The sequence below is a fragment of the Ptychodera flava genome, chromosome 10 (assembly GCF_041260155.1).
Source record: "Ptychodera flava strain L36383 chromosome 10, AS_Pfla_20210202, whole genome shotgun sequence".
In the NCBI taxonomy this organism is placed as follows: Eukaryota; Metazoa; Hemichordata; class Enteropneusta; family Ptychoderidae; genus Ptychodera; species Ptychodera flava.
The window spans coordinates 15486184-15502073 of NC_091937.1; the positions used below are offsets into that span (position 1 = coordinate 15486184).

The window sequence follows — 15890 nt, forward strand, 5'->3', positions numbered from 1 at the left end:
CCTGGTCAATGTCTTTCAAACTTTGCACAAGAATAGTACCCAACCCCATACAGATGCACGTCGATTTGTTTCACAATGCGATCGAATTTGGCCGTGTTAGAGGACTTTTTAGTTTACACCTCCATAGACTCCCAATGTCCCATGTATAAGGCCAAGAAAAATAAAAATTTAGTTTCTCATCGTATTCATATTGCCTAAAGGATGCAGTGACACAGTTTTTTGTCCCCACGGATAAAGTCCAGGGGGCTTATAGATTGGGTCATATCCGTCCGTGAGTCCATCAGTGAGTCCATCGGTTCACGCAGATATCTCAGACATTTTGACAAAATATCATGTGACCTTGGTGACCTTTGACCTCAAATATACATTATTGTCCATAACTCAGTAACCACAAGTGCTAAACCTTTCATATTTGGTATGATGGGACACCTTATGACGCCACATATTGTACCCCATTAATTATGCACATATCTTATTTTGAGCGAGCCAATAGAGCTGGAGGTCTGATTTTTGGTATATAGGGATAACTTAGCAATATAATTTGTTTGACAAAACGTTACGTGACCTCAATGACCTTTGACCTCAAATATACATATTTGTCCACAACTCAGTACATCTACCATCGAGAACAAAAGAAATTTGCTGTAATTTGAATATTTAAGGAGTTTAAGCAATTTCCACTATAAATAAAGAACCCCTGCCTCACACTCCACAAAAGTTGCTAGACATATTTTGCCGTTGTCATGCCATGCTTCGTTTAATAACCAGTTAATCAAATGCCTAATTGACAGGAGGAAATTCAAGACCATATTTGAATAGTAGTATATATTGTCCTCAAAATTACTCTATCACGGCCCAAGTACTCATTGCCTTCAGCAATACTGCCTTGTTATCGTTGAACTTATTCAAGTATAATCACACATGTATGCCATTCTCGCAATGCTGGCTAAATTGAATGTCAGTAATGAAGCAATATCATTAGACCGCAATGTCGTCACATCGTTATACCGTGTTTTACTTGGCAGGACAAGAGTGGTGGGAGAAAATCCAAGACGTGCGTGATGAAATGCAAAAAGTCGACGCAGACATGTTGGTACTGCATGCTTTAGACGACACTGCGTGTAAGTAGAAACCACTTGTCAAATTGTTATCAACACATGTGTGCCGCGAGACTGTAAACACAGCAGCATATAGTCACAACTCTTTCTGGCATTTCTGCCGTTTGTATTCGCAAACCTTTTTTTTACCAAAAGGTTCTTTTGAGAGAATTTGTCACGAAGCTTTCAATATTTTTCGGTCACATAGATGCTGCTTTGTTTCAGGGTTGTTTAACATGAGAGGTGAGGATATCCAAAACAACCCAGTCTTCTCATCGTACACCATTGTCAAAATGGAAGAATCCATGTGAGTGATTAGTATGCAATTATTATTATTATTATTATTATTATTATTATTATTATTATTATTATTATTATTATTGTTGTTGTTGTTGTTGTTGAAGTCGTTGGTGTTGTTTGTTGTTATTATATTATTATTGTTATTATTATTATTATTATTCTTGTTGTTGTTGTTGTTGTTGTTGTTGTTGTTGTTGAAGTCGTTGGTGTTGTTTTAGTGGTGGTGGTGGTTGTGATTATCTTGGCTGCTGCCAACAACATTGCCAATTTTTGTCGGAGGAGTATCGTAGGGTTTTACAAAATAATAAGCAAATCAGAGAGGAAAAGGAAAAATTGATTAATCAAGAAAGTAATTGTGTGTTTAAGTCACATACCTTCAATCTTGCTATCACATGCATACAGTCTGTACATCAACAACGTGGACGATCTGGTGACAAACGTCCCTGAAATAAACGACCACCTCAAACAAAGCGAACAGACAAGTGTGTGCGCAAACAGCCAGCAAAACCATCAGTGTCTGCACATCCGAGAGTACGAAACTTTCCTCGGTGATCTCAAAAATGAAGCCGGTAAGGCAGACATCAACAAAGTATGGATCAGCGATCAAGCAAGCTATGGTATATATGGCAACGTAGATGAGGTTTGTAGTTTTGATATTATTTCACTAAAAAAGTGACATATCCATAAGAGTTACACTGGCAAGGCTCCATATGATAATAAAATACAGTTAGTTGAACTTATAGTATTGGTACAGAAAAAATCATTATTTTGTAACTGAAGACAAATTACATTTTCCTTCTCGGCTGTTGACCGTATCCTCGATGAAGATAACGTTATAATATAAAGAGTACTAGAAATGGCTTATGGCACAGTCGTCATATAGCTGTAGCAAAACATATTAGCATGTGCCCTATTGACAGAATATATTTGCATCATAAAGACATGAACACGCATGCTCACTGGTGGTCCTCCTTACTGCACAGAGAAGCAGTGTAAGAGGGGGGGGGGACAGTGTGACTATGAGGCAGGTTGTAAAATATTATATATATGATAATCTTAAGTTTAGATTTTGTTTGTCAGGATTCGAAAAAAACGTTCGTAGTTCCAAGAAATTTGTACGTGAGATTTCACTTGGTCTGTTGGAAGTATTTCTTCTTCTCCAGACCGTTGAGGTCGCTCTGCCGACTGTTATAATCGCTATTTCATATTCTTTCATATTTGTACTTTGACATTACTTTTGTTTTGTTTTGTTTTTTCTTCTGGAAGTCAAAACATTATTCAGCAGCTGTTCCGATCAGGATTATGAAGGCAGTAAAGAATGAAAATGAAATCAAGGGTATGAAGGAAGGAAACGTAAGTAAAGAACTAATTCTTAGAATTAATGTAGACGAATAAAGTCATGAGAAACTTGACAGACACCCGTGCTTCGAAAATGAATCAATGTTTGTGTGGTAGGGTCGGCTTTCCATAAGTACAACATAAAAGCAGAGTATTTAAATCGCCAATTATTCATTCTGACTTTGGTAAACCAACGAATGCTAGTCTTGATAGCTGCTTGGGCGCCCTCACCACAAAAAATTGTCTGTAATGACAATGACGTTCAGAACACGCCTCGGGGACACAAATTTTGACTCTCAAACTTTCACAGTGCTTTTCTGATATACCACTTCTGGGGGTTCATTTTAAAGCCCTTGGTGTTAGAAATCTTTTCACTGGCTTAGTTTTTCGAAATTCAGAAATTTTATTTATTTATTTTATTTCTCCATGGAGTTAATTAAATAATAACACATGAGAGCTTGGGCAATATCACGATTTATTGCCTGCCCATGGGATGGTGGTCATGATCGAAATACTGATGATGCCCGAGCCGTAGGCTCGGGCATCATCAGTATTTCGATCATGACCACCAGCCCGAGGGCAGGCAAAAAATCGTGATATTGCCCAAGCTCTCATGTGTTATTATTTTTATTACACCGAACAAGCAAACATGCAAAGAAACAAAAACACAAAGACTTCTTCGAGTACAGTTCGCCTTCTGAGTCCGGACCTCAGCGTAAAATGTTGTCAGTGCCGAGTCTAGGGTTGCCGCTAAAGTTTGCCGATCTCCTCGGTGGCGCATCCAAATTTGTTGCTTGCATAGTCGCTGAACACAGAAATTGCATTCCTTGTTGCCATTTTCGTTCGTTTGCTGTTTACTTGCATCAAAATATCGTCCAACTGTGCCGGTGACAGCTCTGCATGACATTTCGCAGCCATAAGTTGCCAACTGCAAAGTACAACAAGTGAACGACAATTTGTTTTGCGCAGAAAGGATACGCAGTAAGTAAAATGACGTCATCCATGTAATATCAAATGCAGAGGGCATCATCAAGTTCGCAGAGGGCATCATCACATTCGCAGAGGGCATCATCACGTTCTTTTACATGTCACGTGAGTCGTGTTTAACCAATGGCAGTGCAGGCTGAATGAGTGAGGTGTAATAATACAGCGATGGCGGCCATTTTGAATTTTAAATATCGGTAGATCTTGAGTTATTTGTTTCTCTTGTACCAAAATTTGCACAGTGACCCCAGGTTTTTGTTCTTGATTTTGAAAGAGAATGGTTGAAAGACCCCCAAAAGAAAGTTTGAGCAAAAATCTTTCACTTTCGAGGCGCATACCCGTTTCTTGACCTTCCCTTGTGTTTAGTGAAGTTCGCTCCACACTTGAAGTTCTTAGCGGAGAAGATGGCCTTGTTTGTGGGACAGAAGTCCCAAGTGACTGGTACTCGTGTGTAATATACGAATGCGTGTAAGAAATGTTTTGGAAAAACAGTCCGGAGACATAAACAACACAACTACACCAAGACGGTCCCGTTCACGCTGTTTGTCATTCTATTTTTGCAAAGAAAGAAAACATAGTGGAGTATGGTCTTATGCATATAGCCGTTGGGTGGATTTCCAGAAAGTTAGCGGTATAATTCCATATTGCGTATCACTCCTCCCTTACATGATGCAAGACTCGTCTCCCTTTTCTTTCACAGATACAAGACGCCATTGCTAAAATTGAGTTTTTACACTGGATCGAAAATGCGATGGAAAATGGAGAAGAATTGACTGAACTATCAGCTGCTGCAAAAGTCGAGTCGTTCAGAGCGTAAGATTCTTTCAATATAAACCCCATGAATATTTAAATACTTTTTTCGCAGTTAATAAATTTAAGCGCTTACTCGAAGCCTTATTTATTGTTTTGATATTGTCGGAGAATCTTTGTTTCAAATTGGAAGTCTTACATATCTATGGAAGACCGGTCACGACATGCGACATGCGAGTTTTTAAAACTGCGATCTGCGGTTAGGGTTAGGGTTAGGGGTTAGGGTTAGGGTAGGGGTTAGAGGTTAGGGTTATGGGTTAGGTTTTCTCTGGTAAAAAGCCTTACTCCGCTCTCAACCCTGGAGGTTAGGCTAAGGGACAGAAAAATGTTAACGGCATAACTTAGGGTTAGTTAGCATTAGGGGTTAGGGCTAGGGTTAGGGTAGGGTTAGGGTTAGGGTTAGGTCGCAGATCACAGTTAAAGACGCAGGTCGCGTATGTCGCAGGTCGTGACCGGTCTTCCGTACATGTCAGAGTCCTAACGTGGCCGCTATTTCTCCCAGGGTGTATCCATTGTAGAAGTATGCAGAAATAAGCTCGTCTCTACCCCTAAGATTTCCAATTTGAAACAGAGGGCGCACTTCAAAGTCACTGCAGAGATTCCCATGTAAATCGCCATCGTCAAATTTTAATGATTTCCATCAATTTTATTTTATTTGCTGTAAATAGTAAAAAAAACAAAAACAAATTTATTTCCACATCGCATCGTACGTCTAAAGTAATTCCTGAATCAACAACATTGTGAGACCTATGATATCACGAATACAAATTTGTACAGTAGTGACTTTATCACGAATTGCAATGTGAGGAGAGAAACAATTTGGTAAGATTAAAGTTAAAATATTTCCAGCCATAACTTCATTGTTGGATGTTAACTTTAACTCAACCTCCTCAACCTCCCCCCAAAAAAGCTCTGTGTAACGAGCAAACACTCTGCAAGTATAACGTCCCAAATCAGACGACGAACTTATAGGTATACAGTCACCTGTAATCTAAGTATGCCAATATATGGTCCAAGGGGCGTTCCTTGGTATTCAAAATCCCCATGTGAGGGCGCTGTTTTTAAAAAGCGGCCACCCTGTGATTGGTTAGATTTTCTCGTTCCATGTTAACTGTGGCAAAATTGGAACAGGTGACAGTATACCTTTAATATAATTTTAGTTAATTATATTAACAACGCCAACCTAAGCTTTTTCTTACAATGCTTTCCGAACGGCTTCTGGACACTGTCTACGTATCCACATATAAACAAGAGGTCTTACGATTCGATAAGACGTTAATATTTGATACTGAACTTGCATTCTTAATGCCTGGCTATGTCATCACAACGCCAGGTACACAAGTCGAACACTACAACACTGAACTTGGTTGGAAAAGTTGTGTTGATCAGTTTATGACGTGTTACTGTGTTACTAAGTAAATTTTATCTGATAAGTTGTACTTCAAAGAAACTACAGCTGGCGATGACTGATTACAGTGTATGTAATAATTACTGTCTTTTCATACAGGGAACAGCCCGATTTTGTGATGCCAAGTTTTACCTCTATATCAGCCTTTGGTCCCAATGCCGCCGTAATACACTACATGTAAGTTATGATGTAAACAAGCACTACTCTTCCTTTGTTCTCTGCTTAACCGCCATATTAATTCGTAGTCCCAGTTATTCTGTACCACGGTTACTCTACCCCACGTGGGGTACAGTAACAGTGTCTGTACATAGTTAATAAAATTTACCATGTTAATTCATCGCAACGATGATACTGAATGATGCCAGATAGTCAAAACGTACAGTTGCCCTCGTCATAATCCTATAGAGCGCTACAATGGTTATCGGCTGCGAACAAACGCGCATCTTTTTTTCTGTTGAAAATTTCCTTTAGCTACCAGGTGTGTTGACTCTAGACTCCTGAAATTCTCGTGAGCGTTTTAACGCCATGTAATGTACAGCCCATCATAAATGATCGTGAAGAAATCATAGGTTGAAATGAAACTAAATATGTCCACAAACTTGACGTGAACTGACAACCATGATAATTGAATAAAAACACAAAATATAATATAGGATCAGAGAACGTGGTTTTACACGAAAAGAAAAACACGTCTGCCTTTACAAAATACAGGTGCCCTGTTAGTTAATGCCTTGTACACATCTTGTTGGTTTTATTTCACCCCAGGCCAAGTGAAGAATCGGACGCCAAAATAACCACAGACAATTTGTATCTGCTTGACTCTGGGGGCCAGTACAAGTGAGTAGCTTTTTTGTAATTTATTTCAGTTTTCTGAGATCCTGTATATGTGCCAGAGAAGAAGAATATACAATAAAGAACGATGAAGGAGAGAGATAAACAGACACACAGGCAGATAGACAGAAAAACAGAAAGACAGACAAACAGACAGACAGATAATAGATAGGTTGATAGATAGACGGATAGATCGATCGATCGATCGATCGATAGATAGATAGATAGATAGATAGATAGATAGATAGATAGATAGATAGATAGATAGATAGATAGATAGATAGATAGATAGATAGATAGATAGATAGATAGATAGATAGTGAAATATAGAGAAATAGATAGAAGACAATAGAGACACGACAGTGACAGAGAGAAGGGAAGAGAGATGGATGGACAGGTAGAATGACTATCTGACTGACTGACTGACTGACTGACTGACTGACTGACTGACTGACTGACTGACTGACTGACTGACTGACTGTAGTGTTGACAATACCTCTGGACGGTGGCAGGACAAGTATTGCGACCGCAAGGGGCACTGGAAAATAAAATGAATGTGAAATATGTAACGTGTTTATAGAACTTTCCTAACACAAAAGAGAATCACATAACTCCCATGTATCGAAAAATTAAAAACTGTGTAGTATTTACGATGAACCTTACCAACCTATAAATCTTGTCGATATAAATCGTCCTGAAGCAAATTACAAATCAATGTAAATGAAGCAAATTTAATCAATGTAAACGGGATATAGTTAAACCTCATCATTTGGTGAAGAGTGTATTGTTTCTCCGATTCTGTACCAAAGCTACGGAGGTTGAGAGCGTTTTGTGTCTTTTTACAAACCCGCACAGTCTTATCACTGGTTACATTGTTACTGATGACTTGTGGAGTATAAATTATGATGGAGGCATAATATATATATCGGGCAGGTTTAACATACCGAATTTTGCACAAACCAGGTGCTTGACATTTCAACGTGTATTAAAGCAGTGCGCTCTGCGAGTGTAACAGTCTTAAGCACAATATACTCCTGGAGGCTGTAGTTTATACACAAACCCATAATTTTATACGGTAGAAGATAGTTCTGATGCCGGATTATTAATAAAGGTATACAGTCACCTGTAATCTAAATATGCCCATATATGGTAAAAGGGGCGTTCATTTGTATTCAAAATGCCATGTGAGGGCGCTGTTTTTAAAAAGCGGCCACCCGCTTAAAATCTGTGATTGGTTAGATTTTCTCTTTCCATGGTAACTGTGGCAAAATTTGGAACAGGTGACAGTATACCTTTAAGATACACAATTCAAAATTTAGGCACTCTGTGATAATCATCGCTAACAGCGCCATTCTAGTATTTTACTGAAGAGGAATATCTGCGGCTCTTGATGAATTCCATCTGTCTCGTTGATAGTAATTTCAATCAGCCCTATTCTCTGCTTTTTAACTCATGGTTCTACAAATGTCTGTTGTTTCCAGGTGTGGTACCACAACCGACACCACCAGAACGATGCACTTTGGATCACCAAAAGAAATTCATAAGGTATAATCATCTTAAGTTGTATTGACCCTTTGAGTGCTGTAATTTTTCCCACCAAAATTTTGGTGCAACATTTTCCCAAGTTTTGTTAACTTTCTGTTATATTTTTGGATAATTTTGAACCAAATGGACATCACATTTTAATGGCTGCAGATTTTTATCAAAATTTTAGGCAAAAATCTGAAAAAAATGACTAGGGAATATTTTTTAAAGGTGACAAAAATTGACATTGGCGCTCAAAGATTTAAAAAAATAACAGATTAACAAATGCACTAAGAGAAAGTACCTGTAAATATCTTAATTCAAAATGTTCTCGGTGTATACAAATACATGTACGTTCGGTATCAAGTAAGGTCGAAGGGTCATCGAGAATATTGAAGATGCATGTTTTTACCACAGTATCAAACAAAATCTTGTATACTAAGCATTTTTCTGACTCCACTGAAGAATAATACTGTGAAGTAATGAGTTTGTGCAATTCAATTTGTTCACAGCAAGCCTATACCCGAGTACTACTGGGGGCTATTGATCTGGCCATGAGCGTTTTCCCAGAGGGAACATACGGTATGGAATCATCAAAACTTTTTAATAGTTTCATATGTTAAAGCGAAAGGAACGTGCCTACATATTTGCACGTTTGTCGGCAAATCTTTTTAAAAAGGAGAAACCGTTCTTCTGTTCTCTTTGTATATCGTGTCCGAATTATAGTGTCGCCTCGCCGAGCTAAAAAGTATAGGGAAGGGTCCCAGTCTGAGACAAATTCCACGACACCCGACTTCAGCTCTCAGATAGCCCATGTTGCGTACCTTTCTGAGATAGTGGAGTGCCGATCTTAGATATTTAAACCACAATCTCCTTATATTCGTCTGGGCTGAGTTTCTGCTTCTTGAACTTCTGCAAACTAAGCCAGGAGATTAAAGGATACTCATTTAAAGTATATGTACATATGTGACTGTTTTCTTCTTCAAGGTCGCGACATCGACGCGCATGCCCGTCAACCTCTTTGGGACAATGGATGGGAGTATCGCCATGGAACCGGACACGGCATCGGCGCCATGTTGAACGTGCACGAAGGTAACAAACTTAAAGGAAGTGGTCGTCGGAACTGCGCATGTGCAACTTTCTTGTTTACAAACAATGTATTTCATGCACTATATATAGATGCATCATGTCAAAATAGCTGCGACATTTAAATTTTACGATGTACATTAAGACAAACATGTTTTAACTTTCATCAATCGCCAACGTAGCTTGGATACAGTGTTTATATCGGTCGTAGGGGTCCCTAGCGACCTTTGAGCGCCGTTCCGACGACCACCGCCCTTTAAACATCGACTACTATCTCAATTTTACTCTTCAACTCCACCACAGGCTGACAGCATTCGGATTGGGCAAACACGCTGAATCGTTCAAGAACTATTTGATGCTGAAGTCATAATCAAGCACATATACAAGTCAATTGCGATGCCTTGATGCTCTAAAAATATCACACGATTCAAATTTTATGCATTTAATCATTATAATCATTGATTAATGCAACCCACAGCACAATTATCACAACGTCTGACCTGTGGAATCCTAACTTTTCTTCCGAAACCACGGATTCTTTCTCATATTTGATCATGTTGTAATGTTATTTGCATACAAAAGCATCATCGATTTGCGCGCATTGTCACAATTTTATTTAATGCGATGGCAACTCCAATCGCCTCATTATACGACTCGACCTTTGCCACCTTTGTAGTTGTCGCCCAGCCCTTAAGTTGAAATGTTGCCTGTACCCGGCTATGAACCAAATAACACGATTGGAAGTAACTTGGGATAATTGGATGGTGAAGTAAAGTCGATTTAATCTGCAAATGTAACCTCATTGGCTTTTAAGTTACACACTTGTTTTATAAGTAATTTGCAATATACATTTAGCTCTAGGTCACCTGACACTTTTGAGAAATTTGAAAAATATAAAGATCCAATTATCCAAAATTAATTCCAATCGTGTTAAATGTTAACAATTTATTTTCCCCAAGAAATCAACTTTCTAGAGCTATGTTCGTTTTTAATCCAGGACCCCATTCTATTTCCATCGGATGTAGTCCGGGACAAGCCCCATTAGAGTACGGAATGTTTTCATCAGACGGTAAGGTCTTAAGCTACGTATACCGAATACTTTCAGGTTTTATGACGTTTTCTGTTCGTTTCATAAAACTGAATATGGATATATGAAATATTTTCCATTATCGCTGGTTACATAGCCATCAAAGAGGGCGTCTTCCATGCAGTAAGCGATGAGATTCTTCAAGAGCTACAGTTGCTGTTCTGCATGGCTGTCTTGTAAGAGCGAATGTGATTCTTCCGGCGGTTTTTTTGATACCTAGTAACACAATTTGAAAAGCGGATAACAAGAGTCGAGGATTTTTATCCTGTGTTTGCACATTGTACGCATATTCTATAATAAAATGACCAAATAATCAACACATTCATTCATCTTTCTAAATAATTTGCACACACAGCATACTGATATGTTCAATTCCATTATTGTAGTGTTACTGCGGCAAGAATGTCACGCCGATTATTAATTGCTTATAATGAATTGACCTGACAGAAATCACGGAAGGACGTTCACACTTGAAAGACAGTGTTCAGCAATATGAAAGCTTTGTTTTCTCAATTATCTCTAGAGCCCGGTTACTATGAAGATAACGAATATGGCGTTCGTCTTGAAACCGTCATGATGGTCGTGGAAGCAGACACACCGGTACGTCACACCCTTTCTCATAGGCGTTAGGCGTTACTTGATTTATATCATGGTGTCATTGAACCGTTTTCGATTTACTCAAAAATAATAATCTCGGTAATTGTAGCATTTAATGTTTTTTGCTGCGTTTACAAAAACAAACCTTTGCGGGGGATCTTGAAAATTTCTCCGATTTGAAGTACCCCTATAACCTCAAAAAATTCCAAGTACCCCAGTTCAAATAAAGATTTTAAAATGGTCTATGTTTCAAGTCATAATATAATTGGAGTTCCCCTTAAACATGGCTTCAGTCTGAAGAGGCGGTAGACGGCAGTACGTTTCAATTTTTGCACACGGCAACACACATGTCATATTTTTATTGTTAAAAAAAGCTTATGAAGCATAAGTGGTCACTAGAAACAAATCTATACCAGGTGACTTCCCTCATTTGCATTTTGTTTTGTTAGTTACCATGCTGACTTACAAAATACCTATGCTTTGTTATTCGACTATTTTAACAGAATAACTTTGGAGGTATGAAGTATTACACATTCGAAGAAGTGGCGTTTGTGCCATTCGAACCAAAACTGATTAAGTATGAGATGCTGTCGTTGGATCAGGTGAGATTGTCGCATAATAGTGACATAACAAGATTTCAGCCAGCTTCGACGAATTGCAGATCAGTTGTGCAAGTCAGCAATGTATGTATGTATGTATGTATGTATGTATGTATGTATGTATGTATGTATGTATGTATGTATGTATGTATGTATGTATGTATGTATGTATGTATGTATGTATGTATGTATGTATGTATGTATGTATGTATGTATGTATGTATGTATGTATGTATGTATGTATGTATGTATGTATGTATGTATGTATGTATGTATGTATGTATGTATGTATGTATGTATGTATGTATGTATGTATGTATGTATGTATGTATGTATGTATGTATGTATGTATGTATGTATGTATGTATGTATGTATGTATGTATGTATGTATGTATGTATGTATGTATGTATGTATGTATGTGTGTGTGTGTACGTATGTATGTATGTTTGTATCTATGTATGTATGTATGTATGTATCTATGTATGTATGTATGTATGTATGTATGTATGTATCTATGTATGTATGTATGTATGTATGTATGTATGTATGTATGTATGTATGTATGTATGTATGTATGTATGTATGTATGTATGTATGTATGTATGTATGTATGTATGTATGTATGTATGTATGTATGTATGTATGTATGTATGTATGTATGTATGTATGTATGTATGTATGTATGTATGTATGTATGTATGTATGTATGTATGTATGTATGTATGTATGTATGTATGTATGTATGTATGTATGTATGTATGTATGTATGTATGTATGTATGTATGTATGTATGTATGTATGTATGTATGGTGTGTGTATGTATGTATGTATGTATGTATGTATGTATGTATGTATGTATGTATGTATGTATGTATGTATGTATGTATGTATGTATGTATGTATGTATGTATGTATGTATGTATGTATGTATGTGTGTGTGTGTATGTATGTATGTATGTATGTATCTATGTATGTATCTATGTATGTATCTATGTATGTATCTATGTATGTATCTATGTATGTATGTATGTATGTATGTATGTATGTATGTATGTATGTATGTATGTATGTATGTATGTATGTATGTATGTATGTATGTATGTATGTATGTATGTATGTATGTATGTATGTATGTATGTATGTATGTATGTATGTATGTATGTATCTATGTATGTATCTATGTATCTATGTATCTATCTCTCTCTATGTATGTATGTATGTATGTATGTATGTATGTATGTATGTATGTATGTATGTATGTATGTATGTATGCATCTATCTCTCTCTCTATCTATCTATCTATCTGTCTATTCTATATTTACTTACTTAATTATTCATTCAATTAATCTACCTCAGTTAAACTGGTTGAATGACTACCACCAGGAAGTTCGAGACAAGGTTGGTCCCAGACTGAAGGAGAAGAACGAGGACGCCTACGATTGGATGATGAGACAAACAGAGCCAGTTCCCATCCCAACTGGTGGTGCCCAAACAATCTTCGTGAATACTATTCTCCTAGTTTCTGTGACAGTTGTCTCAATATTTAGTAATTTTAAATAAGTTGAACGCCATTCTGCTTATCCATGGAGTGGCGATTTTGAAGGCTTGGAATAATGTTTTTTTCATACTGGACTTACGTGATAAAATCTAGTGAAATTTCTACCTCATTTGGATTTGTCGTAAATCGCCAAAATATATGACATATCTCGTATTCACAATAAAAAGAAAAACGCTAGAAATATCGCGTTGTCACGAATATCCGCCGTTACAAAGTAAAAGTGTGTCTTGAAGATTGAAAGAGTTTACAGTCACATCAAGTTTTTCGCGCATGAAACTTTCATGTTTTATGACGTCTACAAAATTGTGTACAACGTCAATGAAGAGAACGTTGTTCTTGAAGACGAAAGCACATCTTCCTCCAGATAATAAAATTTCACTTTCTCTTAGGTTTACACGCCCTTCTCCTTAATTAGTGTATTTAGAAGTGTAATATGGAAAACGTTTTGTAGTCCTGATGATGGTTGCATACGCCAGAGAGGGACTCAACGTTCGTAGTAAGTAGAGTTCTTAGGATTTACAGAAACCCTTTTAGCCTCGTTCTAGGCTACCTTGTTTAATACCACTATCCGGAGTCGCTACATCTTAATATTCGATATAGACCAGAACGGGGTCGAGGCTAGGTGTTATGAACTGTAACATAGGTATTGCGGCAGCGTTGTTAAAATACAGATAAAATGTAGCTTTCAAAATATTCTTGACAGATCCAACTGGAAAATCTATTTCCATATATGAAACATATGATGACCTGTGAAAGAACATGACCAGAAGAATATATCACATCCAAAAGAAGTGTTCACTTTGTTTTGTATCTTGCGCTGTGTGTTGGATTACTGGGTTTTGTTCCAAGTTTAATTTGTGAGTTCAGTTCTTTGATAAAGCCGATATTGTACTCTGAGTATTTTAATATTAAAGATTTACGAAAAAATCGCATTAAACGCTGTCTCGTCAAAGTACGCCAGACATACATATCCTATGAATTCGGATTGGCTTTTTTCACCATTTCTGAACGGGCTTTTTTCGCATTATTGTCAACAATTGTGTTTTCAGGTAGTCAGACAAAGATTACTTTGCATTTTGTTTTTAAAATCTTGCGCAATTGTCACTTTAAAAAAGTTTGACTTCGCCTTCGTCGGCGATTTGCCCTTTGACCTCCAACAGACGTCCTGGGCTGCTATTACTCCATCCCCGAAGTTTCACTGTGGATCTTTTCAGAAAGGGTTTATTTTCTCGCATGGACGGGTGCATGCAATGGTGCGCTTGTTATTGCTACGCGACAGCCTATATTGAAACATCATAGAAAATTAATACCAATTAATGTAATATACAATATAAAGAAATTCCCTCCATTTTTACGACTTTATTTGCCACGACTACACACTCCGGGAGGGGGGACTCGATCCTGAATTGGGTACAGATGTACCCTCAACAATTCGAATTACTTAGCACAAACTCTACAGTTTTCAGTTAAATCCGGGGTCAAAAGCCTACATTTATAAACATTTCCCCAAAAAGTTTGCATGAGGCGAAAAGGTGGGGGAGCAAAACTGGGATACATATGTCTATATACCCAACACTGCAGCGTGATATTTAACTCCTGTTATAAACCCTACGATGACAAAATCCTAATACCGTTGCAGAACGCACAGAGTTCACGCCATATTCGCTCCGTACAGGAACCACTGAGAACAGACCAAAATGCAGGTTTATCAAATTCAACACAAAAACACCCAACAATATTCTACACATTTAAGCAGACTTTCTTCAATATATTATCTTACATTTCATGCAGGTTTTAAGTAGAATATTTTTGCACGATGCTCAGTTGAAAGATCAAAGATGACAGTTGAAGTAGCCTGAAAAAAAATCTGCTCTATTTTACCAACAAAATACCATTTCCTCATTTATTCCTAAAATATATATCTTAGCATGACTTTTCAGTTCGCTATAGTTCAACGTGTAAAACATCTTGGATGTAAAGTATATAAAAACAGCCTGGTCGCTGTACGCTTAATATGCTGTGCACGAAATACCACAGACTGGTCTAAGGGACACAAATTCTATAATTGTTAATTTTTTAAACATTCGGTCATATAATTAAGTGCTGCAGCCAGGAATTTTAAAGTAGGGGACACTGTGTCCCACTACCGTTTATTTTGGGGATATTTACACATAGGGATTTTAGGGATAACATGCGTCAGTTGTCAATCAAATTTGTATTAATTTATCATAAATTACTTTCACAAACCAAAATTTAAGCTACCAAGACCTCGTCACTATGCCTTTATTTCAAGCAACTGTAACACTAACAGACGATATCGTATCTGTCTCCAATCAGCGCTCAGTTGGACTGCAACCAAGTGCAGCGTTTTAGTTCTTGTAATCAAAGCTTCGAAAGTACGTAAATATAAGCCTCAAAATAATCATGCAAAACAAAGGCTATGGTCAGTAACAGATATCACTTGCAGACTACACCACTTGAACACAGTCGACTCATAAGTGCGCCCAAGGTGACCCGCAGTGCACGAGAATGCGGGACAAAGGGTTCCGTTTTGTTGACATTGTTGCAAGGGCGCGTCCTGGAACACTGATATAAGTCGACCACGTCATGACAAGTTAGTACAAAACATCTACATTTGTAGATAATCCTTTGTACACCTATCAATTATA

The 15890-nt window shown here is 37.5% G+C and overlaps 1 protein-coding gene across 1 annotated transcript in view; it reads left to right on the forward strand.

The window, feature by feature from the left end:
- Positions 1-13607, forward strand: part of LOC139142105 (xaa-Pro aminopeptidase 1-like) — a 35366-nt gene extending 21759 nt beyond the window's left edge. The window contains exons 8-21 of the mRNA XM_070711928.1: positions 1026-1121; positions 1323-1404; positions 1800-2037; positions 2664-2750; positions 4420-4532; positions 6037-6114; positions 6703-6774; positions 8250-8313; positions 8805-8874; positions 9280-9384; positions 10376-10447; positions 10989-11065; positions 11566-11664; positions 13020-13607. Coding sequence (XP_070568029.1) covers positions 1026-1121; positions 1323-1404; positions 1800-2037; positions 2664-2750; positions 4420-4532; positions 6037-6114; positions 6703-6774; positions 8250-8313; positions 8805-8874; positions 9280-9384; positions 10376-10447; positions 10989-11065; positions 11566-11664; positions 13020-13223 — 1457 coding nt within the window. The 3' untranslated portion in view covers positions 13224-13607. The remainder of the gene's footprint in view (positions 1-1025; positions 1122-1322; positions 1405-1799; positions 2038-2663; positions 2751-4419; positions 4533-6036; positions 6115-6702; positions 6775-8249; positions 8314-8804; positions 8875-9279; positions 9385-10375; positions 10448-10988; positions 11066-11565; positions 11665-13019) is intronic.
- The last annotated feature ends 2283 nt before the right edge of the window (positions 13608-15890 follow it).